The sequence below is a fragment of the Nematolebias whitei genome, chromosome 5 (genome assembly GCF_014905685.2).
Source record: "Nematolebias whitei isolate Nwh7 chromosome 5, NemWhi1, whole genome shotgun sequence".
Lineage (NCBI taxonomy): Eukaryota > Metazoa > Chordata > Actinopteri > Cyprinodontiformes > Rivulidae > Nematolebias > Nematolebias whitei.
In genome coordinates, this window is record NC_056502.1 from 6,076,290 (window position 1) to 6,103,434 (window position 27,145).

General features: G+C 43.7%; 3 protein-coding genes across 3 annotated transcripts in view; 2 read left to right on the forward strand and 1 right to left on the reverse strand.

The window, feature by feature from the left end:
- The window catches only part of dhx16 (DEAH (Asp-Glu-Ala-His) box polypeptide 16), a 21,598-nt gene extending 14,008 nt beyond the window's left edge, over positions 1-7,590 (reverse strand). Inside the window, exons 1-12 of the mRNA XM_037676103.1 lie at positions 7,561-7,590; positions 6,318-6,520; positions 6,003-6,241; positions 4,063-4,246; positions 3,925-3,981; positions 3,591-3,845; positions 3,282-3,521; positions 1,615-1,806; positions 1,428-1,538; positions 727-842; positions 433-643; positions 119-217 (exon numbers count right to left, since the gene is read on the reverse strand). Of these exons, the coding sequence (XP_037532031.1) occupies positions 119-217; positions 433-643; positions 727-842; positions 1,428-1,538; positions 1,615-1,806; positions 3,282-3,521; positions 3,591-3,845; positions 3,925-3,981; positions 4,063-4,246; positions 6,003-6,241; positions 6,318-6,515 (1,902 nt within the window). The 5' untranslated portion in view covers positions 6,516-6,520; positions 7,561-7,590. The remainder of the gene's footprint in view (positions 1-118; positions 218-432; positions 644-726; positions 843-1,427; positions 1,539-1,614; positions 1,807-3,281; positions 3,522-3,590; positions 3,846-3,924; positions 3,982-4,062; positions 4,247-6,002; positions 6,242-6,317; positions 6,521-7,560) is intronic.
- A 1,441-nt stretch (positions 7,591-9,031) lies between these two features.
- On the forward strand, positions 9,032-14,780 carry LOC119409253 (lysosomal thioesterase PPT2-A-like). Its single transcript, XM_037676102.1, has 8 exons — positions 9,032-9,205; positions 10,246-10,399; positions 11,917-12,012; positions 12,086-12,193; positions 12,267-12,350; positions 12,437-12,521; positions 14,456-14,510; positions 14,637-14,780. Exons 1-8 carry the CDS (start codon positions 9,032-9,034, stop codon positions 14,778-14,780), a joined length of 900 nt encoding a protein of 299 aa, XP_037532030.1.
- Positions 14,781-22,397: 7,617 nt separating this feature from the next.
- The window catches only part of si:ch73-95l15.5 (cingulin), a 14,987-nt gene continuing 10,239 nt past the window's right edge, over positions 22,398-27,145 (forward strand). Inside the window, exons 1-4 of the mRNA XM_037676735.1 lie at positions 22,398-22,881; positions 23,336-23,479; positions 24,163-24,231; positions 26,593-26,697. Coding sequence (XP_037532663.1) covers positions 22,483-22,881; positions 23,336-23,479; positions 24,163-24,231; positions 26,593-26,697 — 717 coding nt within the window. The 5' untranslated portion in view covers positions 22,398-22,482. The remainder of the gene's footprint in view (positions 22,882-23,335; positions 23,480-24,162; positions 24,232-26,592; positions 26,698-27,145) is intronic.

Consider the following 27,145-nt stretch of genomic DNA (forward strand, 5'->3'; position numbering starts at 1 on the left):
CAGCAAAGTCTGTATTCAGCTGCTGAGACGAGCCAAAACATCCAGGCAGCTGCAGCGGTTCAACAGGTTCTGGTTCAGGAAAATATGAAGACGTGAGGGGGAGTGGGTCAAACCGTACCTGTCCAGTGAGGAAGACCAGGACGTCTCCTGGAGGCTGAGTGACGTGAATCTGCAGCACCGACACCACACAGGCATCCAGGTAGTCCGCCTCAGGAGCCTTCACAACAACAACAAACGTAAACATCTGCCTCAGGAGCCTTCACAACAACAACAACAAGCGTAAACATCTGAATTTCAGACAGAACATCTCAGAACATTACTAGACTTTCGTAAATTATTTTCTTTTACCATAGCAGGTAAAAGTTGTTTTTGATTTTTATTTATTTGTAAACAACTCGTCCGACTCCAACATTTAGAGGCGCCCGAGCTCACCTTGGTGTAGAAGATGTCGACGGGGAACCTCCTGCCAGGGATCCTGAACACAGGAGCGTCGTCGAAGAAGCTGGAGAACCGCTCCGTGTCCAGCGTGGCGCTCGCCACCAGAACCTTCAGGTCGGGCCGGAAACGGGCGATGTCTTTGATCAGGCCGAACAGGATGTCCGTGTGGAGTGTTCGCTCGTGAGCTTCATCGATGATGACCACGCTGCAAAGGAGCAGAGAGAGCATCAGGAACCACCGACACCAGCGTGACCGAAGACCCGGTCCAGGGTCCGGTCTTCACCGTACCTGTAGCTGGCCAGGTCCGGTTCTGTGAGGAACTCTCGGAGCAGCATCCCGTCCGTCATGTACTTCAGCACGGTCCTCTCCGACGTGCAGTCCTCAAAACGAATGCTGTACCCCACCTGAGCCACGCCAACAACAAAACAAGCTGGAGAAACGTCCAAGAACAGCCGAAACGGGGCTAAAAGAAGCCAAATGCCAGCTACACGCTAACAGCCAAAACTAGAAAAATACTAGCTGAAAGTAGAAAAAGGCTAGCTACAAGCTCAAACGTGCTAAAGGATAACAGAGAGCAAAAAGAGAAAAGTTTAGCTAAAATCTAAATGAGGCAAAAACTAGAAAAAAGTAGGATAATGGTAGCTGAAAGGTAAATATAGCTGAACAGCAACTAAAATTCAAGTGTCAAAAGGATAACTAGAAGCCAAAGACATCAGAACAGTAGATAAAACCGAACAGAAGCTGAAGACAAAAACAGCCACGTGTCTAATAAAAGTACAAACAAATGAAAAGTCTAAAAGTTACAAAAACCAAACGTCACAGCACCGATCTGAATGAGCCGAACGTTTTGATATATAAACAGCTAAAATAAAACAAAGTCTGCGGAATTACAGAACAGAAAAATAAACATCAGGGAAACAGCGGTGTGAATAATGCTGACTCAGCGTTCACACTACGACACGGTCAGCGTTTTTCTGATCCGGACTTACCTCGTTACCGAGCTTCACGTTCATCTCCTCGGCCACTCGGGCCGCCACCGACATGGCCGCCACCCTGCGAGGCTGCGTGCAGCCGATCTTCATCCCTCCGTTGGTGTAGCCCTGAGAGACGAGCAGCGTTTGATGAACGTTCGTTCCGACTTACAGACAGAATAAAACGAGCGAACGCTGTACTGACGTCCTCCAGCAGGTACTGAGGGATCTGGGTGGTCTTTCCTGAACCCGTCTCGCCCTCAATGACCAGGACCTGGTGCTCGTGGATGGCAGCCAGCAGGTCTTCTCTGTAGGGGAAGATGGGGAGGCTGCGCCGGACCTCCTGGATGGAGTGCTTCTTCAGCTCGGCCTGAGACAGAGACGGCTCCTCACGATCCTGAACACAGCAGAAGACAAAGAACTGAGCCAGACCCTCTAAATGGACCTCGTTCCTCTAAAGTTCCCTTCCAGTCACGCAGACTTTCCTGGAACCCTTGGACGTGGGTCTGCAGACTTTCTGAAGGTCTCACTTGCAGTTTTCAGATGTTTCTGTAGGTGAAGAACCCTAACCCTCAGCTATTTACGGATACTATGATCTACCGAAACCTTTTCTGCTGATTTACTGGTCAGAGAAATGCGGGTTTACATCCAGAATTCTTGATTCGTGTAAAACGGTTTAAACGTTTACACTTTAAAGCCGGTAAATCAGAATAAAACCTAAAATCTGTGCATGAAACAGGAAGGGTAAACCAGCTGGCACAGGAAGTGGCTTTTGTTCTCCATCACAGATCAGTGTAAACGGATCCAGGACTGAATACAGACCGAGGCTGGTTCTGGTTCTGCACCTGCTCAGAACCGGCAGGACGGGGAGTGCAGTGCTGCGCCCTCTAGTGGAGAACCTCCAGTAGCAAACAGCAGATCTTCACGCTCATCTTCTGGTTCTGACTGGACCTCTCCTGGAGGTCAAAGTTCAGCTGGTTCTGGAGGATGTTAAATATCCACAAACTCTTTGTTTTGTATGTGGGACACCTGTAAAAATGCTCAGAAGTCACTTTAAAGAGGCGTTTTATTACGAGCGCCAGCTCGTCTGCATTAACGGGTGTTAAAATTCTTCTGAATGTTGGATCTGAATGTTTGATCTTTTAGCGTCAAACACAACTAAAGAATTAAAAATTATAAAACGTGTTCCACAAAGTGCCTAAAGGAGCAGCATTCCTCCTGTTTCAGGTTTATTTTTATTAATATTATTATTATTATTATTATTTGTTTTTAGGATTTTAAATCACTTTATAATGCAGCTGCTTTTGTTTCATTTTTATATAACTTATTTTATTACTTTTCATTTTATATGATGGTCCGTTGTTGTCATCATTCTTTGTTGAAATCAGGTCTCTCATGTCAATGAGTCCTCGAGGCTCAATGAGACTAACCTGGATAAATAAAGGTTGAATGAATTATAACTCAGCGAGGGCCACATGAAGACATTTTATCAAGCAAAGGTCCAGAACTTTACCTGAACCCACTCAGGACTGATAAACATTTTATTGATTTTATAAAAGAGGGCAAAGCTCTTTAAGTTACTTATAACTGATCATTTTACACAAACGATGGAGAAAAGTCTCTACGTCGATTAGATGCAACAAAAAGTCCAATAAAACAAATAAGTACGATTATTGATTATTATTTGATGGTTTACATCAAAATATAAATGTAAAGATTAATATTTTGGAGGACGGTCTTATGTTCTTTACTTTTAGACTTTAAAGGTTTAGTTTTATAATTTTTAAATTGAGCGTCGTTTTAAGCTCCTCCCGGTTCGAGTGGAAGCCGAGGAGTCGTGACACCTGATTGGACGGGAGGCGGCCTCCTCACCTGCTCCGAGCGCGTTCCCTTCATGGTGATGGCCGTGCTGACGAAGTGGATCATCTCGTCCTCCTCCATGATCAGCTGGTAGCGCTCCTGCTCCTCCTTCAGGCCCTGCTCGCGCTCCTTCCTGGCCCCGAAGCTGAGCGAGGCCGTCTTCAGCCTCTCCTCCTCCCAGCGGCCCTGCTCGCCCCCCAGCTCCATCGGGGCCTCCTCCAGCTCCAGGTCCAGTTCCTTCTGAGGGACCTCCTGTTCAGAGGAGAGACGGTGGATGAGCTGGTCTTCGATGGGTTTCTGGTTTTGGTGTGAGGAACTCACCTTCATCCTGTTCTCCTCGGGCATGTAGTACCGGTTCTTCCTCTCATCCTGCTCCTTGGCTCCGGCCTTCTTGTAGTCTTTAGCCAGATCTCTGATGGTGCGTTTGTGCTCCAGGTCCTTCTTCTCCCTCTCCGTCAGCTCGTTCGTGGAGAAGAGGTACTCCTCGTCGTAGATCTCTGCGTCCAGGTCCTCCAGCTTCTCCGACTCCCTCTTCTTCAGGTAGTCCCAGCGGGAGCGTTTCCTCAGCTCCGGCAGCTACGAGCACAAACAGAAATCTGAGTTTCGGTGAATCCTGCTCCGTTACTCGAGCGGAGGAGTCGACCGAAGCACCGACCATGTTCCTCTGATCGTCCTCGGCCATCTTCAGACGCTTCTGAGCTTCTTCGTACGCCTGCAGAGAAACACGCAGCAGGTGAAGCTTTCCACCGGACCATCACGGAACGACAGATAAAGCCTCGTGTGATCATGTGACCTTTTTGTCCGTCCGCTCTGCGATGTTTCGGGTCTTTTCTTTGTCCTTCTGTCTCACTCTCTGAGCGAAGGCGTCTCTCTCCTCGATGTCCTGCAGTCGTTCTCTCTCCTCCTTCTCCCACTCTTCCTCCTCCTCCTCTTCTTCTTTCTTTACAGACTTCTGGGCTTCTTGGCCAGAATGACCCCTGGAATTAAACAAAAATGGATCAGACTGAAACTTATGAACAAAACTGTGAGATTTCCACTTTAAGAAAAGAGGTTTTAACTCGACAGACGTTCTGATTGAACACAAGTTGGCACAACGAACAGATTTTCAGAGATGAAGTTCTAAACAAGCCAAGCAGCAGGTCTGAAGGCTGGTCGAAGCATGAAGCCAGTTTCTGATTCATGAGGAAGTTTCCAAAATGTCTTCAGGGTTCGGTTTGAGTTCTGAACAAAAACATTTGTGCAACAAATTTTGATTCAAAATAAGCACAGACGTGTCGCGAATCGTTTCCTTTGGGGTGAGGACAGAGGACACAGAAACGAAGTGAGAAGGATGAACCGCTGTGGAGACCCCGGAAAAGGGAACAGCTGAAAGAAGAAGAAGAAGTCGCAAATCATTTCCAATTCGTCTCCGAGTCAGACAGGAAACATCCGAGGCCCCGATCGCTCACATCAAAGAACTAAACTGATGATAATTATTAAAAATAAAACACTGAAATCAGAGACTGAAGATGAAAATCTGTTACCGTATTTTTCGTTGTATAAGTCGCACCTTTTTGCATAAAGTTGCAAGTCCTGCGACTTATACACTGAAGCGACTTATTTATATTTTCCCCCCATAATTATAACCAATTTTTGGCTGAGATCTGACGATTTCATTCGTTCTGACATGGAAAATATTGAACACTAACATTTTCTAGATGGTCCTCGACTAATATAGCAAGCCAAGTGTCTCATTAATAGGTAAAAGTGGCTATTAATGAGACAGTTGGCTTGCCATAGAGAGCCACCTTCATCAAACATCAAATCAGCTGCATTTTGCTGCTCAGATGAAATTCAGCTGATGTAACTATTAAAGTACATTTATTAAGGAAAAGGTAGACTGAGACACAACTTTGCTTTAATTTCGAGTGAACAAATAATTGTTTTTAAGTGTGTGTGTGTTTTTTTTTAAACTGTTAATCTTGTTAAAGTCCTTCCATGCACGCGCTCTCGCGGTTGCCATTTGGCAGCCAATCGATTTTTGGCACAACACCGGATCACATTTCCTGGTGGTCAGTGGTGACGCATAATTGATGCGACTTATACGGCGAAGTGACTTGTTTTTGTTTTTTTTCCACTTTATTAGACATTTTTGGACGGATGCGACTTATACGTCGGTGCAACGTGCACGGCAGAAAGTATGGTAACTGGTCTCCACATTAAGACATTATTCTTTCTTTTCTGTTTCAGTCTCAATTTTCAGTTTGCTCTGTTTGTAAAAAAAAAAATTAAAAAAAAAAATATATATATATATATCCAAAAACAGCATCAACCTTCAGCGTTTCATCAGCGTAGATCATTACGCTGCAAATTCCTGTTGAGCTGTAGAGAACGTTCATGTTTGTTGGAGCGTTTGGTGGATTTCAACTTCTATGCAGAAATTTTCCAGTAATTTTTTTTATTTTATCTGAATCTAAAATTATTGACTGAAGATGCTCAACCACCTCTTCCTGTCTCTGACCTTTACTTCTAATTAACTTTTAATTAAACAAGAAAAACTGAGATTAAAAATGTGTTTAAGAGTGCTCTGGGCACCGAGTTCGTCAGAACTAGGTAAATGTTTTTATAATCCTTTGCGGTGGTCCTAATTAACAGTTCTCCAGACTTTCTGAAGAGTTTTCTCAGTTTTTCTCAGTCTCAGCGCAGTTTTGTTGTAGTTTCTCGTGAATTCAGCAGCAGAATGAAGCGTTTTACCGTTTAGACGGTTCGTCCTCGCTCGAAGACTCGCTGGCTTTCTTCTGCCGGATGTGTTTCTTCTTGTTTCCTCGCGCTTTTTCTTTGCTTTTCTTCTTTCCTTTCTGCTTCTCTCCCACCGCCTCCTCGCAGCTGTCGCTGTCCTCCAGCAGCGTGTACGTCCGGTTCTTCCTGTCCATCTCTATCGCCTGTCGCTCCATCGCTCTGGACGGCTTCTCCACGGCCTGACGCCGGGGGATCTATGACACGAGGCAGTGAGAAAATATCAAACAAACGAGCAGATCCCACAGGGAGGCGCACGTTTATAAAAAATACCTTTTCAAAGAGTTCTTTAGCGAAGGCCGTCACGCTGTGATCGATGTCGATTGTCCCCGTCTGCTCGAGGCGACCCACGAAGTCCTCGGGACTGGACGCTTTCCGAGCGACGCCGATCATGAACTGAGAGACGTACCTGTCGCTGAGGCCGAGGATGTCGTGCAGGCGGTCGCTCACCCACTGCTCCAGGTTGGCCATGGTGCCTGAGGAAACAGAGAAACTGTTTGTTTATACGCCCATATCTAAAATACACTAAATAAATACATATTAGAGGGACAGGAGAGGTGACACTCATCAAAATTACTGAATAAATGTGTAACCAAATTACAATAATAATTATTTTGTCTAAGACATTATTAAAATGTTTGTTATATAAACTTATATAAACTGCGAGAAAACCCACGTAAGCAAAAAGAAAAAACTCCACTCAGAAAGGACGGGATTCAATCCAGCAATCTTTTCGCTGAGAGGCAACAGCTCGACCTACTGCGCCACCGTGCTGCCGTACTCTGGAACATTTTAAATATTTTAAAAAGGCAAAAGAAAATTCATCGTTTCAGACCAGTTCTGGAGTTCAGGTTTCATTAAACTCATATTTATAATTACTGTACGGCTATTTTATGTAACTGATGTTCTGCCTCTGTTACAGGGCTCTCCTGTAAATGAGAATAGCTGTCCAAATAAAAGTAAATAAAAAAAAGCTTTTTATGTTTGATTTTATATTTTGCAGTGAGGATTTTTAAACAATCGAGTTTAGATGAGAAGGTTGTTTTTAAGAAATGAGCATGTTTTTAAATGTCAATAAACTTTATCAGCTTTGGAGGGGATTTATGATAAAGGAGTATTTAGCTTCACAGATTTAGGTTTCTGCTGAAGCTTAAAAATAAAACGTTTTGTCTGCGTTAGGATGATTACAGGATGTCCAGGATATCTGGACCCCCTCCGGTTTGAATACCAGCCACACATTGGAGTTGATGACGCCATCATCTACCTGCTGCACAGTCTACACGCACCTGGACAGGGCAGGCAGCACTGTAAGAGTCATGCTCTTTGACTTTTCCAGTGCTTTTAACACCATAAGACCTGCTCTACTCTGCAGTAAGCTCATGGACATGCAGGTGAATGACTCGCTGGTCACCTGGATCAGATGTCTCTGACAAAGGTGTCTGAGCAGAGGATGCTGAGGAAACTGCTCCAGATCCTGAACATGTCACACCCCCTGCATGACACCGTGGACTCTTACCGCAGCACCTTCAGTCGTAGACCAGCGAGGTGCTCCACAGAACAACACAGGAAGTCCTTCCTCCCTGTGGCTCTCAAACTTTTCAGCTCCTCCCCCTTTCTGCACAAAGGACAATAAAATTAATCCTGCATCACAATAAACACTTTAATGTTTTCACATTAAAACATTTCACACACGTCTGCACCCGACCTGTTTATGTCTTAATTGCTGGTATTTTATTTTCTGTTATTTTCATATTTTGTTATATTTTATATCTTGTGTGAATCCCTGTGTGTGTTCCTTTGTACTGAAACTCTGGCACAACAATTTCCTGCGGGATCAATAAAGTTCTTATCTTATAAAAATTATAAGGTTTTAATGTAATATTTTAGGTTAAATGCGCTTATGCAAAACTAAATTTATTAGATTTTCCACATCTGGAACAATTTGATAAAATGCGTTAAAATGAAATTATTTGTCAAATCGGAGTCGAACTGAAAGTTTTACTTTGATTTCAAACGTTTATTTTTTTTTTTCTTTTTATTTCCCAAACTAGTTAACCCACATCCCTTCGTGAATAAATGTTTAAACAGACTAATTGTTTGAATAAATAGCTTTGCTCAATAATAAGAGTTGAAACACTAAAAATTTACTTACTTACGTTTTAAAACGCTCAAAAAACGTTGTTGTTACGATAAAAACAGCAGCTGGAGTTTAAAAATAAAAAGATAAAATGTTTTGTTCATAACGTTCACAACGTAAGGAAACTAACTGAAAACGTACAGCCACTAACGGACAGAAAACATTACTCCGTTTCTGACATTTTAAGTCCAAAGATACACTTTTGGATTCTGTTAGCATAACCAGCGCACACTGCAGAAGCAACAGGAAATACGTCACGTCACAAACAGCCGAAGAAGAAGAAGCGTAAACATGCTGTGGTGCGTACCGCCCCCTGTGGCCACAGGAAGAACTACAAGAAAAACGACTTTTAAGAGTTTGGACTGAGAAAACTTTTTTTTGATAGAAGTGAATCGTCTTTAAAAATAAATAAATAAATACTGCTCTGGTTGTCTTAATTTAAACTTATAATAATCGACTAAAAATATAATCATAGCCATTTGAAATGTCTGCTGGTGCAGTTCTTTTAGTCTTCCTCATGTGCCATTTTTATCCTTCTGTGTCCTTTTGCTTTTTGTTATTCTGTTTTTTTTTTTGTTTGTTTTTGGTTGTCATTCTGCTCTTGGTGTCTCGTCTTCAATTCAATCAGTAACTTTCAGCACCACCAATCAGCTCCCAGCATCACTAGTTGAGAACGTGGCCCTCACAGGTGCCGAACTCAGGAAGGAAATGACACACAGGGTGGGTTGTGACGAAGCCTTCATGTTCTCTGTGAACACAAACTCACAGAAGAGAGAAGCTCACTGAGCTGTGGATCCAGAGCCCATCTCCTCTGGACCTGATGCTCCAACTCACCTGTGACCAGGTGAAGATGACAGCTCCTCGGATCTCTGCAGGCCCGTCTGCGCAGCCGCTGCTGCAGCTGCTCCTGCTGCTGCTGCTGCTGGCTGCAGGATGCACCCATGGATACAAACCTGTCGTCATCGTTCACGGGATTCTGGACGGACCCAAACAGTTTGAAGTTCTGTCTTCATTCATTACAAAGGTGGGGAGATTCAGAACATTCCACCTGAGCAAACTTTCCAACAAAGTTTTTTAAACATTAAGCTTTGTAAAACTTAAGTGGCTGAGTAAAATAAGTTCGGTCTTTTAAATCACGTTTCACTGCTTACTATAGAAAAATATTCATTATGAAGAGATTTAAAATATTTAACTGCAGCAAAGACATTCAAGCTGATTTTTTTTTACACTGCAGGTTTAAAATAAAAATGTTCTGCTTGTTTTGTGCAAAACTTTCCTTCTAAACCAGACTTATATCTAAACCCTAAATTCAGCTTAAGACACAACAACAACATAAAAAAACAGGTCAGAAATGAGTAAAACAATAAAACTTAATAAAACCTATTTCTGCTTAATGTCTTTTCTACACTAAAGCTGGACTGAGTCTTCTTTAATTTTCTGTAAATTGAATTGTTCAGGCGTCTCATTTTGTCTAAAATTAAAATAAATTTTAACCTTGAGCTGAAACAGATGAAGGAGAAGTTTCTGAAGTTCAAAAGATCAAAACAAGATTCTGTTTTTATAAAACCAACATGAGAAACACAAGACAGATCTCTTCAGTTCCTATTTCTGATCTTCGGTCATTTTCACTTCCTCACAATAAGGTTCAGGAACAGAATAAAGTCCCAGCTTCTTTCAATTTAAACTCTTGAGAAACAACGTTGTAATTGTTTTGATGAAACCTTAAAGGTAACGTTACGCTCGAGCTGACGCAACGCTCAGACTCGGCGTCAGGGATGACTCTCAGCTACCACCACAACAAATCTTATCACAGAGGCTGTAAAACCGGCAGAGTTAGAGCTGAGTTTATTAATGGATTGACTCCAAATAATAAACCGTTGTAAACAAAAATCCAGTGATTGTTTCCTGAAAGTTTTGTTTAAATCCCATCAGTGGCTTGTGAGATATTTTGCTAACAAACACACACACATATGTAGATATGGACGAAAAACATGATCACCCACCGTGTAAAAAACATCTTCAACAGGTTGGTCAGAGTCAGTCAAGAATGGTGTGTGTGTCCAGGTGCATCCAGGTACCCAGGTGTTTGTGATCAGTTTGTACAACAACCTGAAGAGTCTGCAGCCGTTGTCGATCCAGGTCCGAGACTTCAGGAAGGCCCTGGAGGACTTCATGCTCCGGTCCCCCGGGGGCATCCATCTCCTCTGCTTCTCACAAGGTCCGCAACATAAAATAAAAAAAAAACTTTTAATGAGTTTAATCTTTCTAAACTTTTAAATGTGCGAGGCGGCAGACAACAGGCATTCCTTCAAGGAATCATAGTTTATTGGAAATTATAAAAAAAAAAAAAAAACTTGAAACCAGAAAGAAAACCATTAACTGGTTCACTGAGGAAACTAATTAGCATTAGCATTAGCATTTCAGCAGTCATAAAACAGAGACTGGCTGATTTTGATCCAAGGGCAGCAGGAGGGTTTCACCTGATCCCTGTGAAGTGAAAGCACCTCCTGGTGCTGTAAATCATCACGATGGATGAAGTTAAACGACTCCAGACGGTGGAAAGTTGCACCTGTTCCATGTTTGATGGCGGCAAGAGGCTTGACCTGGTGGAGTTCCCGTTACATGATGTGTAGAGACCATCAGATGAAGTTTCATGACGACAACTTGGTCTCGGCAGCTTGTTGAAGAACTTTGCAAAGGTTTGGGTTAAAAACTCGAGTCATTACCGCTGGTAATGAGAACCAAACTCTCGCACCATTTGCTTCAAGACTGAATGGCACGTCTCCTGTCCCACAGTGTACCTCGAGGAACATGGTCCTATGCTTTCTCCAGGTCCACTAAACACTTGTAGACTACAACTATAAGTTGTCTGGAGCGGTTCACAGCTGGGATGAGGATCAGAACCGTGGTCCTCAGTCAGATGGTGGACTGTCCTCTCTGGGTCAAGGGTGAGGTTCTACCTCAAGTGGAGGACTTCAAATATCTCTGGTGTTGTTCACGAGTGAGAGAGAAATGGAGCATGAGATCAACAGATGAATTGGTGTAGCTTCTGCAGTATTGTGGAGTCTGTGCCGGTCAGTTGTGGTGAAGAGGGGGAAGCTCTCTGTTCACCGTTCAGTCTGATCCTACCCTCACCTGTGGTCCTGAGCTCTGGGTAGTGACGAAAGAACAAGATCATGGATCCAGGAGGTCTAAATGAATTTCGCTGCAGGGTAGATGGACTCTCCTTCAGAGATGCGGAGAAGTTCAGTTGTCCAGGAGAGACTCAGGAGTAGAGCCACTGCTCCTCCACATCCAGAGGAGCCAGTTGAGGAGGTTCTGACCTCTGGCAAGGATGGACCCTGGACCTCCCTAGGAAGGTTTTCTGTGTATATCTAACTGAGAGGAGACCCCGGGGTAGATCCAGCCATGCTGGAGACTGTCTTTCTGCTGGTCTGAGAAGACCTTGGAGTCCCAGAAGAGCATGAAGAGGAGAGATGTCTGGACCTCCCTGGTCCAGCTGCTGCCCCCAAGACCTGAGTTCAGAACAGGATGATGAATGGAAGCGACCCATTAATTATCCAGGACCCACCTCTGGTGAGGTCTGTAGTCTCATTCTGTTGTTTAATCTGAACATCAGCTGCTGATTCGGTCTTTTGGGTGAAGAGGGAAAGGGATTTTGCTGCCAGAGAAGATAACTTCAGCTGAACTTCTTGCCTCATTTGGTCCTTCTTTCTTTCTCTTGTTTGGCTAAAGGTGGCGTGGTCTGTCGAGCGCTTCTCTCCGTGGCTCCTAACCACAACGTGGACACGTTTATCGCCCTGTCGGCGCCGCTGGCTGGACAGTATGGAGGTTTGATTGACGGCTCCCTGCGATGTTTAATGAAATCATAAAAACTGATTCTAACACTTGGCTTTTCCCGCAGACACAAACTACATGAAATACCTGTTACCTGACATAACGAAGGACATCGTGTATTTGTTCTGCTACAGCAAAATTGGACAGAACTGCTCTATTTGCAACTACTGGAATGGTAATCAAATGAAAACTCCTGCCACCTTACACTTCCTGCGAATAACACAATAAACAGTGTGTTTTCTGTGAAGACCCTCACCATAGATCCAGCTACCTGAGGAAGAACACCTTTCTGCCTCTGCTGAACGGTGAGAGACCTCACCCACACCTGCAAGGTAGGGATACTAACTGACACTAAGATTTATTTTTATAACAGAACAATTGTTTTAATAATGTTCTTCACGGTTTTTTTTCTCCTCAGAATGGAGGGAAAGTTTCCTGCGCATCAAGAAGATGGTGCTGATTGGAGGACCGGATGATGGCGTCATCACACCGTGGCAGTCCAGGTCTCACCCACATCAGACGTTTATCTGAACTAAAAGAGCTCCAGGAGAAACGTTGAGCAGAGGACATTTTAGAGATTGTTTTCAGCTCCTACCAAACAAAAAGTCAGCTCAATAGCCAATATGTCTAACAATAGCTGTTTTCAAATCATCTTTGGTGGCCATCTTGAATTTTTTATTAGCATTCAGGTTGTGTTGGGGATCACTCTCAGCTACCACCATACCAAACTTCAGCTCAATACATCTACAAATAGCTGAGTTATGCAAGTTTATCAGAGAGAAACCGTATTGGATCGTCGAGGCCCGGGTTAACAACAAACGTCACCGGTGCTGTTGACAAACAGGGTGCCAGTGGAAATTGTGCTGCTGTTAGTCAAAGACCACGAAGAGGGAAATGTGTCAGGAGACAGAGGGAGAAGAGGAAAGTGAAGAATGTAGGACTGAGGGTGGACACTCTAAATGTGGGGACAATGACAGGCAAACGTAGAGAGCTGGCTGACATGATGCTGAGAAGGAAGGTAGATCTTACGTGTCCAAAAGACCAAGTGGAAAGGCAGCAAGGCTCGCAGCATTGGATCAGGGTTCAAACTGTTTGACCATGGTGTGGATAGAAAGAGAAATGGAGTAGGGGTAATCCTCAAGGAGGAGTTGGCAAAGAATGTAGTAGAGGTGAAAAGAGTGTCAGATAGGGTGATGTGCCTGAAGGTAAGTAGAAGGTCTGATGTTAAACGTTGTAAATGGACTGTACTTATATAGCGCCTTTCTATCTTATTGAGATACTAAAAGTGCTTTACAACACAATCTGTGTCCTCATTTACCCATTCATACATCACTCTACTAGATCTCTACAAAGCTAATTGAACAAATCATTCTAAAGAGACTAATCAGAGCTTTATCACATTCATACACCGATGGGACACACATCAGAGGCAACTAGGGGGTTCAGCGTCTTGCCCAGGGACACTTCAGCATGTGACTGCTGGTGGATTCGAACCCCCAACTCTTGCATTGGAGGACGACTGCTCTAACCACAGATAAGTGTTATAAAATGTAAATAGAGACCGTTCAGATGTTGTTGAAGTGGGGATGTTAGCAGGAGGCTACTGATCTCTTGACTCTGGTACTACAGCAGCCCATACACGCTAACACTTAGCATCATGAAGAAGCATGCTAATCAGCTGATCACTGGCCTAAACATGCTAATAATTAGCTTCATAAAGCTAAAAGTTAGCCTGTTCCTGCTAATGTTTAACTGAGGAAGCTACAAGCTGTTATTAACTACATTAACACAAATGTGCTCCACATTAGCATTGCTATGCTAATAGCTAGCTGAGGTGTAATCGTGTAATGCCACATGCTAGTCCTTAGCTCCTCTATGCTAACAACACCTAACTACAATCCAGTGAGTTGTGTCAGAGATTCAGGTCAAATGTGAGGATTGATAACACTGTTCTGATCACCACTCTCTCCTCTCTGATGGGAATACTCTCCATCACTTCATCCAGATATTTCCAAAAGTACCTTTCTCCTCCCCATCACATCCAGCCTGTGCAGCACAACCACTGACACTGGGGCGGCTGTGGCTGAGTGGTTAGACGCCATAGAGTGTTTTAACCCTGGGTTTTGTCTGCAGGCGTAACTCGGGTCAAAGATTTCGTTGTTTCTTTAAAAAGGGCTGCTAATTTCACAAAACCTTGAGCTGCTGCAGCTTCCTGTAAAAATAAGATTATTGGTTTCTCTGTTGCTGAACAGATGAATTCTGTTCAGTCAGTAAAGAGAGATGGACCAAAGGTGTTACTGAGCAACAGATTTTCAGAAAGAAGACAGAGAAGTGGACGTTTTCAGAGGTTTCATACGATGTGAAGTTTCTGATCAAAAAAAGTTTTTGTTTTTGGTTCCTCTTCACCTGAAATGATTGGTTCCTGTTTTCTTTGCAGCCACTTTGGTTTCTATGACGACAACGAAGATGTTGTAGAAATGAGGAACCAGGAGGTAAGTTCTGGCTGGGCCGGCCCATCGTTAGACAGACCGTGCTCTGAGCGGGCTCTGGTACCAGCACTGTGCACACTGGACCGTTGTGATGTTTAAATAAAAACGTGTTTTTGTGTTTCCTGAAAGTTTTACAGGAACGACACGTTCGGCCTGAAGACGCTGGACGCTCGCGGTGACATGTCGGTGTGCGTTCAGTCCGGAGTGAAACACACAAAGTGGCACGGAAACTTCACCGTGTTTCAGAGCTGCATAGAGAAGTGGCTCACCTGAAACCAAAACTTCAAGCTTTCAGTCCATCTCACTCTGTCCTCTGTCCTCACTCTGTCCTCACTCCAACTACCTCCATGTCCTCTCTAACTGAATCAATTTATCTCCTCTTTGTCTTTTTCCTGGCAGCTGCATTTCTAACATCCTTCTACCAATATACCCACTGTCCCTCCACTGGACATGTCCAAACCACTGTCCCCCCTCTACACATGTCCAAACCACTGTCCCTCCTCTGGACATGTCCAAACCATCTCAGGCTGGTCTCTCTAACTTTATCTCCCAGTTGTTCAACATGTGCTGTACCTCTGATGATCACATTCCTAATCTTATCCATCCTTGTCACTCCTAAGGAGAACCTCAACATCTTCCTTTCTGACACTTCCAGTTCTGTCTTGCTGTCCATGTCTCTGTCTCCAGACCATACAAAATAGCTGGTCTCACCACTGTCTTGTAAACTTTTCTTTTGACATTTGCTGACACCCTTTTGTCACAAATCACTCCTGAAACTTTTCTCCATCCACTCCATCCTGCCTGGACTCTCTTCTTCACCTCTTTACCCCATTTTCCTGGACAGTGGACCCCAAGTACTTGAAGTCCTGCACATTTGTGACCTCTGCTCCTTGTAGCCTCACTGTTCCACCTCCTCCCTCTCATCTACACACATGTACTCTGTCTTACTACAGCTGACTTTCATTCCTCTTCTTTCAAGTGCATACCTCCACCTCTCCAAGTTCTCTTCCACCTGTTCTCACCACAGATAACAATGTAATCTGCAAACATCATAGTCCATGGGGATTCCTGCCTGAGCTCATCTGTTAGTCGGTCCATCACCAGAGCAAACAAGAAGAGGCTTAGAGCAGATCCTTGATGCACTCCAACCTCCACCTTGAAGCTATCTGTCACTCCTACAGCACATCTCACCACTGTCCTGCTGTCCTCATACATGTCCTGCTGTCCCCATACATGTCCTGTTGTCCTCATACATGTCCTGCTGTCCCCATACATGTCCTGCTGTCCTCATACATGTCCTGCTGTCCCCATACATGTCCTGCTGTCCCCATACATGTCCTGCTGTCCTCATACATGTCCTGCTGTCCTCATACATGTCCTGCTGTCCTCATACAGCAGCACAGCTCATCGAGAACAGGAACACAAAAAGAAGATCTCGGCAATCCAGCGATCGATACTCGACACTCAGTTGGAGCAAACTAAAGAACCCTGAAGGTCGTGTGGAGAAAATATGTTGTTTGAAACCTCTTTAAATATATTTGACCACATTCCTATAGATTCCTCCTGCAGCTATTTATTTATTTCAAAATGAAAATGAAAATAAAATGAGAGGTGGAAAAAACAAGTATAATAAATTGAGTGACGACAATTGAAAAGAACAAATTATAAAAAGAAACAAAGATAAAAACAGCAATTTATTATTTTGAATGTATTTTTCTGATTGTTTTCTTCTTTGTAACAAAACAAAACTTGGTGTTTAAGAATTTAATAAATAAAATAAAAAAATAAAACACCTCTACCGTCCTCTTGTGGTCATTTATGGAATTTCAGTTCGTTTTAAAATAAAACTTCACTTTAAAAAAAGAAATGAAGCATAAATATTGATTTTAATTTGTTTTGTTTTGAATCTGTGTAATAAAATACATCATTACATCATTCACCAGTCAACAATGGTGTACCACAAGGCTCAGTCTTAGGACCCACCCTCTTTACAATCTACATACTGTAGGTAATGTAGGTCAGAGCATCCTTGATTCATCCGTACATTTCTATGCTGATGACACAGTTGTTTATTGTTGAGCTAAACCAGTTGCTAAGGCTTTCTAGCTTTTGCAATCCGCATTTGACATCATCCAGTCAGACTTGTTCCACCTCAAACTTGTCCTAAACGCCGATAAATCCAAAGGGATGCTTTTTTCAAACTGGAAGTCGGTCCCAGCAGTTCTTCCTCTGATTTTATGATCAAATGGTGTCCCCATTGAGTTTGTTGATTCCTATAAATATTTGGGTATCGGTTGACTCGCATCTCTCTTTTAAGCGACACGTGGAAAACCTAGTAAAGAAACTGAAAGTTGAACTGGGTTTCTTTTTCAGAAACAGATCCTGTCTAAGTCTGAACGCTGGAAAACTCCTTGTATCTGTGACTTTCCTTCCCTCCATTGATTACCGTGACATTATTTACATGGATGCTCCTACAAGGTTGAATGAAAATTAAAAATGAATTCCTCACATCATAGCTGTTGTTGTTTATTGTTGTTGTTATTTTAGACTGAGTGTGGCAGGAATTATATTTTGTTTTTGGTCAGTTTTTGATTAAATTAAAGCTTAACGTTTAAATAACAAAATCATTAAACATGATAAAAACAGATTTGAACACAGAACCCAACGCTCAGTTCTTTGACCCAGTTCCTTTAAACAAAGAAAATATAAAATATCAAGTTCAAGGTTCTTTATTGTCATTTGCATCACATGTGGTACATGAGGTGGAATGAAATGTTGTACTCAAGGTCCCAGTTACACCCAAAAATATCACAAATATAAAGTATAAAAGAAACAGCACGTAAGGATTTAAAATATACGCTAAAAAAATGACACATTAAAAGATCTAAGATATACGTTAAACACTAATAATATAAAACATTACGGTGTATTAAACAGCAGCCTGAACATGAGTCTGTGGTGAGCAGGTGGGTATGAATGAACACAGCAGCATGAGATAATCAGATGAGGTGAGATATGGCTTTATATTGAAGCTTAATATAAACTATGGGTTTTTATAAATCTTAAACAGGACAAAATCAGGTTTAAATAGCAATTTTTTTAATTATCTGCTTCAGATTCAAGTTTGTTTAAATTATTTAAATAATAAATAAAAATGTCTAAAGCACTCAAAAACAAAATTTACACGTTAAATTAAAAGTAGAAAAAAAATGAAAAAAAGGCAATAAACTGATCAATATTATTTACAAAATAAAAAAATATATAACTAAAACATGTTTTAAAAATAAAAATTTAAACAAAAAAACAAAACTGTGCATGAACCAGATTACGGAGCCCCATGAGGGACATGTCAGAAAAAAAGCAATTTATTTTCAGCTCTAAAGTTTTGCATTTTCTTTGAAACGTCTGCAGCATTTCATTGTAAAGGGGGGGGGGGGGGGACACCCCACCAACATGCAGACCTACAGATCCAATGCACTTCCTTCTTTTAAGTAAATGAAAGTGCAAACTTTTGCTCATGTCGTCTGTGTGACATTACGAACTGTTTCAGGTTTCTGTTGCACACAGACGTGTTATTGTGATACTGAACACCTGAGTGACTAAACCACGCCGTGCAAATTAAAGAAATAATAATAATTAAACTCAGGATAAAGCTTTTTAAACATTTTGATCATATTTTACCAGCTCATTATCAAGACAGTGTCTCAAACCCAGCCGGTCGAAGCAGACGGCCGCTGGTCCTCCTGAGCCTGGTTCTGCTGCAGGTTCCTTCCTCAGGAGGGAGTTTTTCCTTTCCACTGTTGCCTTCGTGCTTGCTCAGGATGAGACCAAGTTAAACTCAACGCAGTCTGCTCCTTAGATAATGTTATTAACGTACTTTTTTATGTATGTGAATGTTTCTGTTCAGTGCCCTTCTGTTGTGACTTGGAGCTGTAGAAATAAACGGAACTGAATTGAATTTATGCTGAATAAACTTTATGCACTTTAACTTGAGTCGTCTGTATTTTTATTAACTCAACCTTTATTTATACAGGTTAGTTTCACTGAGTCACAAGGACTCATTTTCAAGAGACACCTGTTTTAAACAGACAACATATAGCGTACAGAACAACAAAATAAAAAATAAAACACATAATTTGTGTGGGCTATAATAATATAATTAAATAACAGTTTATAAATTGTGGAGCTACAGTAAATACACTGTTTGTTTTTTCTCGACATGGCCCTTGCGGGGCTCCGTACCCTGCACAGTCAGATTTTCCTGCAGCTCCGGGCAGGTGAGACCGGTGACGTCACAGCGGTAACGCCCTCCTCTGCTCCGGTGTGTGTCTAAACTTCAGCTCGGTTCCCAGTGGAGACTGGAAACTTTACTTTCCCACAAACTTCGTGATTTTTCTCGGCTCGTTCGGGTCGGAACCGATGAGGACTTCCGGCTCGTCGGTCGGACTCTGAAGCTTTGATCCGGCTGAGCGCGTGAATCCCGGCGGCAGGACTTCAAAGGTAAAGTTTTAAAATAAAAGCTCCGATCGGTTCGTGAAGCAGCCCGAACGGAACCGAGTTGTGTTTGTGACGTCAGTCCTGTCGGATCAGAGCAGCTCAGAGTTTCCTGCTGAAACTTTCCGTGGAGCTGCAGGCAGTGACAGCGTGGCTCAAGGTCGACGTGTTCCGGCCCGGTTGGACCCACAGAACTCGAGAAGAGGAGCTGGTCTGTTTGCAGTCTGAATGAAACTTTCAGCTTCCTCGGAAACCGGATCAGTTCCAGGTTCTGATCACCTAAATCTGTGAGGAGGTCTGTGGTCTGGTCCCAGACCCGGCAGAGTTCTGGGTCTGCCCCGGGTCTCCTCCCGGTGGGATGGAAGCGGGTCAGGACCCCGGACCTCCCTGAGGAGGAGCAGCTCAGAGAGCCTCTTTGCTCTCAGGACTGACTGTTGGAATTAGTTGAAGACAAAATCTTGTTGAAAAATCACAAGTTTTCCGAGTCGGTCCCTTTGAACCAAACGCCTCGTGACTTTGCTGTCCTGCTGCAACGTCAACAAAACTGTCAAGTTCTGACACGTGACTCCGCTCGAGTCTACAACCCTGGTCCTCAACCCTGGTCCTGGAGGACCACACGGCCCACGACCTGTTAAGTCCCTGCTCTTCATTGTTCAAGGTTATTTATTTGTCACGTGGTACATGTGGTGGAACCAAATTGTGTACGGGTCCCAGTTACATCCAACAAAAGTATTAAAATGGAAAAGAAAAACGGTACATATGAACTAAGAAAAGCGTTTACTAAAAATACACTAAGCACTAGTAGCATACAAACAATACGGCGAACAGCAGCACGAACATGAGTCTGTGTGAGCAGATGAGCACGCATGAACAGATCAGCAGCGTTAAACAGATCAGCAGCAACATTATGTGACTTTTCACAGTGATTATTCTGGTTAGAGATTCATGAGTCTAACAGCCTCAGGGTAGAAGCTGTTCCTCCGTCTAGTGGTTCTACACTTAATGCTCCTCAACCTCCTGCCTCAGGGGACCACGGCAAAAAGTGTGTGTGCTGGGTGAGTGGGGTCCTTCATGATGCAGGTGGCCCTCTTCCTGCATCTGGAGGTGTAGATGTCTGTGATGGTGGAGAGGCTGACTCCAAAGCTTCAGCAGGTCTAAGTTCTGCAGAAGCCTCCTGAGCACTCGTCCAAGGTGCTGAAACTGAGAGAGCTCGAAAACACGCAGGAGGACCAGGATTCAGGATCACTGGTCTAGAATGCAGCAGTGGTGTGAAAGGTATAAGTGACAATCAGGGCAGGGCTCTTCAACTGGTGGCCCGGGGGCCAAATCAGGCCCACGGATGAACTCAGTTCGTCCCACCAATGGGTTCATTTTTAAATAAAACTAGATTTTAAACCATAAAACAAACTTACTTAATGACAATAACTGCTGGATGTCTGGCCTCTGAGCTCTTGGCTTTCAGTAACTGTGGCCCCTGAGTAATGGAGTTGAATAGCCCCGATCTAGGAAATCTGATCCAGTCCAGCAAAAATTCCTTCATCGGATGTTGGGAAATGAGGACCTCAGAGAAGAGGAGCCAGAGCTGCTGGATCTAGACCCCAACCAGGATGAAGCAGGTCTTTCACATCTCGTGGTGTCTCTGAGCAGCACACCTTATCCCCAGTTGTTCCCCAGGCACTTTCAATAGCTGCCCTCTGCACCGCCTGCTGGTGGATAATTAAACGCAGAGAGACAATTTCGCCATTGTATGGGAACATACCATGATGACAATACATAATGCATTATTATTATTATTATTGTTGCGGTCACGAATGGCCCAGTTACGGGGCGCCTGTAACCTCCGGTCCTCATTGTTGTCTCTAATCAGGTCACAATTTGGTTTCAGCGGTTGCCAAACCCTCTTAAAGTTCCTTCACACTCTCACACTTTTTGACTCATGGAAACAACTGAGAAGGGTTCCAGACGACTGTGACGCTTCTGAGAGAAAAGTCGTCCCGTAAATGTTTTTAAACGCGTTCAGAACTATTGTGGCCCTAAAGCAAGGCCCTGTGGCTCACTCAGAGAAAACAAGAACCCTCACAAACCTATCGAAACATTTTGGAGACTCCCACAAGAATGCTGTCGACCGTTTGTTGCCAACAGTTGCAGCTCAGTGAGATTGTACCTGACGGGAACGCTCATTTCAGTCACTTGGATCCAAAATCTCCTTGTTTAAACATGATCCATACCTAAAAACCATATGTGAGGGTTGAAATGTAGATGGACCAGTAAATCCGGATCTTTACCTTTTGGCTCAGCCCCTCCTTTATATCACAATGGACCGGAGCAACGCCCTCATTATGGCAGACAAGGCCCGGATCCATTGCTCCATCGAACATTCAGATACTGAGTCTCCTCTGCTTGAGGCAAAGACTCATCCCTGTTTTTCTTTTTATTTGTTTCAGTAACATTTATTAGACTTTATCTACTTGTGATGGGATTTTTAAATTGTATTTTTACTACAAGCAGAAACCTGAAGAAAACATCTCAAGACCATCGTTGGGTTTTTGACTCTGATCGATTAAGTTCTGCTTTAACCCACAGAAAGTTTTCCACATCTTTTGGATACCAAGAGAGTCCATGATGTCCAGCAAAGGGAGGAACGACCTGTGCCAAATATGTGGCAAAGATCTCCAGGGAAACCAACGACGATGGCTGTTTGGGGGTCAGAGCAAGAGGACTGGTCAGTCTCGGACCCCAGCAGAGTCTGTGAGAGGTGGAAGCCTGTCCCGGTCCTCGCAGAGCAGCCCTTGGGGTCAGTCCGGAGGGTAAAGAAACACTTTCTATCCTGTCTTCATGTTGAATTGTCTGAAATTAAGCTTCTGTTTTTTCTACAGGCAGCACATTATCTCTGGGGTCCTCAGCATCTCTGTCAAAATCCCAGGTATCTGTAAGCTCCCCGTCCAAGGGGGTGGACCTGCTCGCAGTGCTGACCCACATACTGGGGCAGTCGGTACCACGGGGTGCTGCAGCGGGGGAGTTTGTGTGCGGTAAATGTGTGTCTGCCCTTGAACGGGTGTTTAAGTTTGACACAGTGATCGCGAGGGTGAAGGTGCTTTCCAGTGAGCGGCTCCAAAAGCTGATGAAGGAGAGGGACAAGATCAGGCAGTGGGTGCGCCAAAACTACGAGCACAGACACCCACAGGACCTCCAGAATCGGACCAGCACTGGCGATGTGGATGGAGAGCCGGAGAAAGAGGGCTACCGGGAGATGCTCAAAGAGAACATGGCTCTGTCGGAGTACGAGTGCTGGTCTGAGAAGTGGGACACTTGTCCGTATTTCATACGAACGGGTAAAAGATGCCGCAAGGGGAAAGGATGTGAAGGCTGCGATTCTTTACGGGTTTCTGACTCTGATTACGAGTCAGTCTGTGGGATTCCTCGTCACTTGCCTTTACAGCCCTTCTCTCCATTGGGACTGTCGCGGGACAGATCCCAGAGCATGCCCCTCCACTGGCAGGGGGTTCCATCCATCCACTCCAGCCCGGCTTCGCTGGCCGGGTCCAGCCTCTCCTTAAGAGCACCTTCCCGTACTGAGTCTATCCAGTCTCTGGACTCACTGGACGGTCCTGATCCCTTCGACCCACCAGGAGACCAGGCTGTAAACTTTCTGCTGAAGGAGCTGAGGAGTATTGAAGGTAGACCGGTCAGTTCACCCTCAGGAAGCAGGATCCCAGTTCTGGAGAGAAAGTTTGCTGGAGAAGTCGAAGGATTGTCAACGCCCAAAGTAAACAGAGCGCTGAACTTCGGGGACGCTGAGAACGGGAGGGACGAGGTGGATGGAGAGGATGGAGATGTTCTGACAGAGCTGAGGGAAGAGTACATGCCTCTTCATCGAGAGGTGAGTGGTTCTGTTCATGTCTGAGCATGTAGATACGGAGATTACCGCTCTGGAAAAGTCTCAAGATACCACCTATTTCTTCAGCTGTTCCTTCAAAGCTGACAGAGGGTCCTGTGATCTCTTGAAGTGATCTTCACTAACAGTTTTCTAGAGTTTCTGATGGTTTTCCAAAGTTTTCTTTGGCCATTTGCTGCTTTTTCCTCTCATGAACTGGACATTTTTGTTTAGACCGCTTAACTCCAACCTGAGAGTCATTCAGGCATAAAAGGTAGATTTAATAAATGTTGGGCATTTCTTCTCCCCACTGCACACCGTGCAGAGACGTGGCATGCTGGAGAACTTTGGGTCAGGACCGCGTTAAACGATGCAATCTGGCTGCTTTGAAGGAAAATATAAAAAAAATGTCTAACTTTTGCACAGCAGTTTAAAGTGAAAGGGCGCCTTGTTGTTTCAGAGCGCCACTACCAGGGTTCCCGGTGCCTTGAAGCACCTACGGGCCCAACTGGACCAGGCTGCGTCTCGAATCAGAACTCTGGAGGCTGAGCTGAAGCGAGGAGGCCGACCAGCTGAAGTAAACGGATCAGAGGAACCGACCTTTGTAAGCGTTCAGATTCTCGTGCACCCTTTGAAACTGAGTAACTATGAGAACGAACCAACTCAAACCTTTAGATTCAACAGGAGAAGCTTGTTTATGAAAGAGTCTTGTGATCAAACAGCTCCATGAAGCTGTCTGTGAGTTGACTGAACACAAATACAGTAAAGCTTTCTGAGAGGAACGGGGGGGTGGACTGGGTTCTGAGTCAGCTGAGGGTGTGTCTTCATTTCCTCATGAATACAGGTGCAGGTAAACACACACTCAGCCTTTCTCTGGAATCCTACCCGACTGGTGGAGTTTGCCCCGGGGTCCTGAGAAAGAAATCATTAACCGACCTCTCAGCTGTTCTGTAGGGAGCACGTGACCCGATCTGTCTCTGACGAAGGAACTGACATCAGCAGGCCATAAGCGAGGTTTCTCTGGTTGTCACACGTGGATCCTCTTGAATTATTGTGAAGACTGGAGGCAGCAGTTGGGCTGAACATGCTAATTTGGTCCAACCCGAGAAATCTCAACAAATAAACAGATTTCCTTAAAGTTCTGTACACACATTTACAGCCTCCAGGCTGAGTCAACATCATTTTCTACAATCGTAGACGCAAAGATAAGCCTGTTTGTTTACTCTGATATATGAGCGGACTGTTTGTTCTTTATAAGTGATCGTAAACTCTCCTCTTCCCTTCCAGGAGGACGGCGGCAGCTTCGTGCTGCAGAGCTTCGGTCACTCCCTGCAGAGCCGGGAGCGTCTGATCCAGGTGGGTGAGGCGGGAACGCTTCGGCTGCGGTAGCTCCGGCTCAAAGCTCACTGGAATGTTGTTTGCTTTTCGACTCGCTGCTCGGCCTTAAAGTTGCACTCGTTTTCCAGTCGTCCTGTCTGTTCAGTAGAGACTGTTTGTTTGAGCTGCTGCTGTAGTATTAATGCTTTACTGCAGAAAACACTTCTGCTCAACTGTTGGGGTCATTTTGGTCATAAACAAGCGGGTTCGTCCAGATTCACAGCGTCATTAAATACTTTTATCTTTTAAATAACCAGTATGTGGCATCAGCTCACAAAGTAAACACCTTTGATGCAAAACTGTTTTGTCTTTGATCAATTTAAAAATGTGTGGCAACAGGTTGTGATAGTCACACAGATAAATGTTTTCTTGATTTATAAAATAAAACTGTTCTTACATTTGTCTGAAGACGGCTCGGTTAGCTTAGATTAGTGTCGAGACTTCATCTGGAGAAACAGCTAGCCTGCGATGTCGTGTGGTTTTTTAACATCCATCCATCCATTATCTTTACCCGCTTCTTCCATTTTTGGGTCACGGGGGTCGTCGGTGCCCATGTCCAGCAATCACCGTGCGAGGGGCGGGGTACACCCTGGACAGGTCGCAAGTCCATCACAGGGACACATAGAGACTAACAACCATTCACTCTCTCACTCACACCTAGGGACAATTTTAGAGTTACCAATCAGCCTAACATGCATGTTTTTGGTCTGTGGGAAGAAACCGGAGTACCCGGAGAAAACCCACGCATGCACAGAGAGAACATGCAAACTCCACCCAGAAAGGCCCCCGGACCAGGATTTGAACCAGGGACCTGCTCGCTGAGAGGCAGCAGCTCTACCAGTTGCGCCACCGCGCTGCTGTTTTTCAACACTTGAGATATTAATGTAATGAATAGGATCACCCCAAGAGTATTACCAGTATTATACCGACTGTGTTTGTGTTAAACTAAGCTAACAAACTTGGTTTAGTACAATAGCTCGGTTAGCTTAGCATTGAGACTTAAAAACAGCTAGCCTGGCATCTCTTGATTTTAAAATACAGTACCGAAATGATAATTTAATAACCAGAATGAACTTCAGAACATTTTCACACTGTTGTGTTGTTGCTGTTGTGCTATGCTAAGCTAACTGAGTAATTGTCCTAAGCTAACAAACTTAGCATAGCATCATTACTTTAGCAGGAAAAACAACCAGCTTTGTAGCTTATGTTTTTATAACACTAAAATATTAATTTAATGACAGAATCAGCTTCAGAACATTCTCACACTAGCAGTAGCTGTTTTTGTGCTGCAGTAAGCTAACAAACATGGCTAAGCAGCACGGTGGCTCAATTAGCTTAGCAGCAAGACTGAAAGGAGAACTCGCCTGCTGTCCCCATATGATCTGAAAATACTAAAAAAGTTTGTCTAGCAAAACCTAGAGGCACAGATGAACTGTATATTTGGTTTTTAGTACATTCTCCCCCTGAAAGTTCGTCTTCTGTGAGCTACGCTAAGCAAACAAGCTTAGCTTAGCATAAAAACTCTTAGCTTATCAAGACAACTAGAAAAGCTAGCTTGCCATCAGTGGTGGGCACAGCTAGCTAAAAAGTTAACTTTGCTAACCCATATTCTGCTAATTGAAAATTAACTTTGCTAACATTAAACAAGTTTTAAAAAATTAGCATAAGCTAATGCTGAACCTCTTCTTCAGACGTCTTTGTCTCCTTCCAGATGAAGCTGCGTCGACCAGTCACGTCTTGTCAGGCGCTTTCGTAGTCAGCCAATAGCGTGCTTAACAGACCCTTTGGGACACGCCCACAACAGACAGGAACAATCTCATGATTTTCATTATAAGGTAAAGTTGGTGGGACCCAATTTAGCTGAAGGTAATTCCGCTAACGGTTTCAAAAGTTAGAGAAAATGCTAATTAGCTAAACAAAAAATATAGTTCCTCTATTACCCGTTAGCGTATTAGCAGAACTGTGCCCACTCCTGCATGTTGTCTACGTGAATAAGAAATACTAAATAAACTTAATTTCCTAAGTTGTCAAAGAAAAATCAACTGATTCTGAACAATAAATCAAAACGACGCTGTGATCCAACAGCTGTTTTTGCAATAAGATGGAACGGTGATCTGCATAAATATTTTTAAACTGTCCATAAACGATGCAGTGCTTCTTTTTCAAACATCTCAGATCATCTACTCAGGTTATCATGACACTTTATTCAGATCCTTAATTTAAATTTGCTGCAGAATCTTTGGATTTTTCCCAGAACAACGTGCGTTTTTGAGCGAGGCGGCAACCTTGAAGTGACCTTGAAGGACCAGCCTTGACGTGTTTGTGTTTTCTGTCTTGCAGGAGTGTTTGGTTCTGATCCGAGGACTCTGTGTGCAGGAAGGAGCTGGAACCGAGCTGAGCAACAAACTGACTGAAAGTCTGAAGGAGATTCTGTCCGACAACAAGGTAAACAACCGTCTGTTTACATCCTGGTTGTTAAGGTAAACACCGTCTGTTTACATCCTGGTTGTTTAGGTAAACACCGTCTGTTTGCATCCTGATTGTTTAGGTAAACACCGTCTGTTTACATCCTGGTTGTTTAGGTAAACACCGTCTGTTTACATCCTGGTTGTTTAGGTAAACAACCGTCTGTTTACATCCTGGTTGTTTAGGTAAACACCATCTGTTTACATCCTGGTTGTTTAGGTAAACACCATCTGTTTATATCCTGGTTGTTTAGGTAAACAACCGTCTGTTTACATCCTGGTTGTTTAGGTAAACAACAATCTGTTTATATCCTGCTTGTTTAGGTAAACAACCGTCTGTTTACATCCTGGTTGTTTAGGTAAAACAGTCTGTTTGCATCCTGGTTGTTTAGGTAAACACCGTCTGTTTACATCCTGGTTGTTTAGGT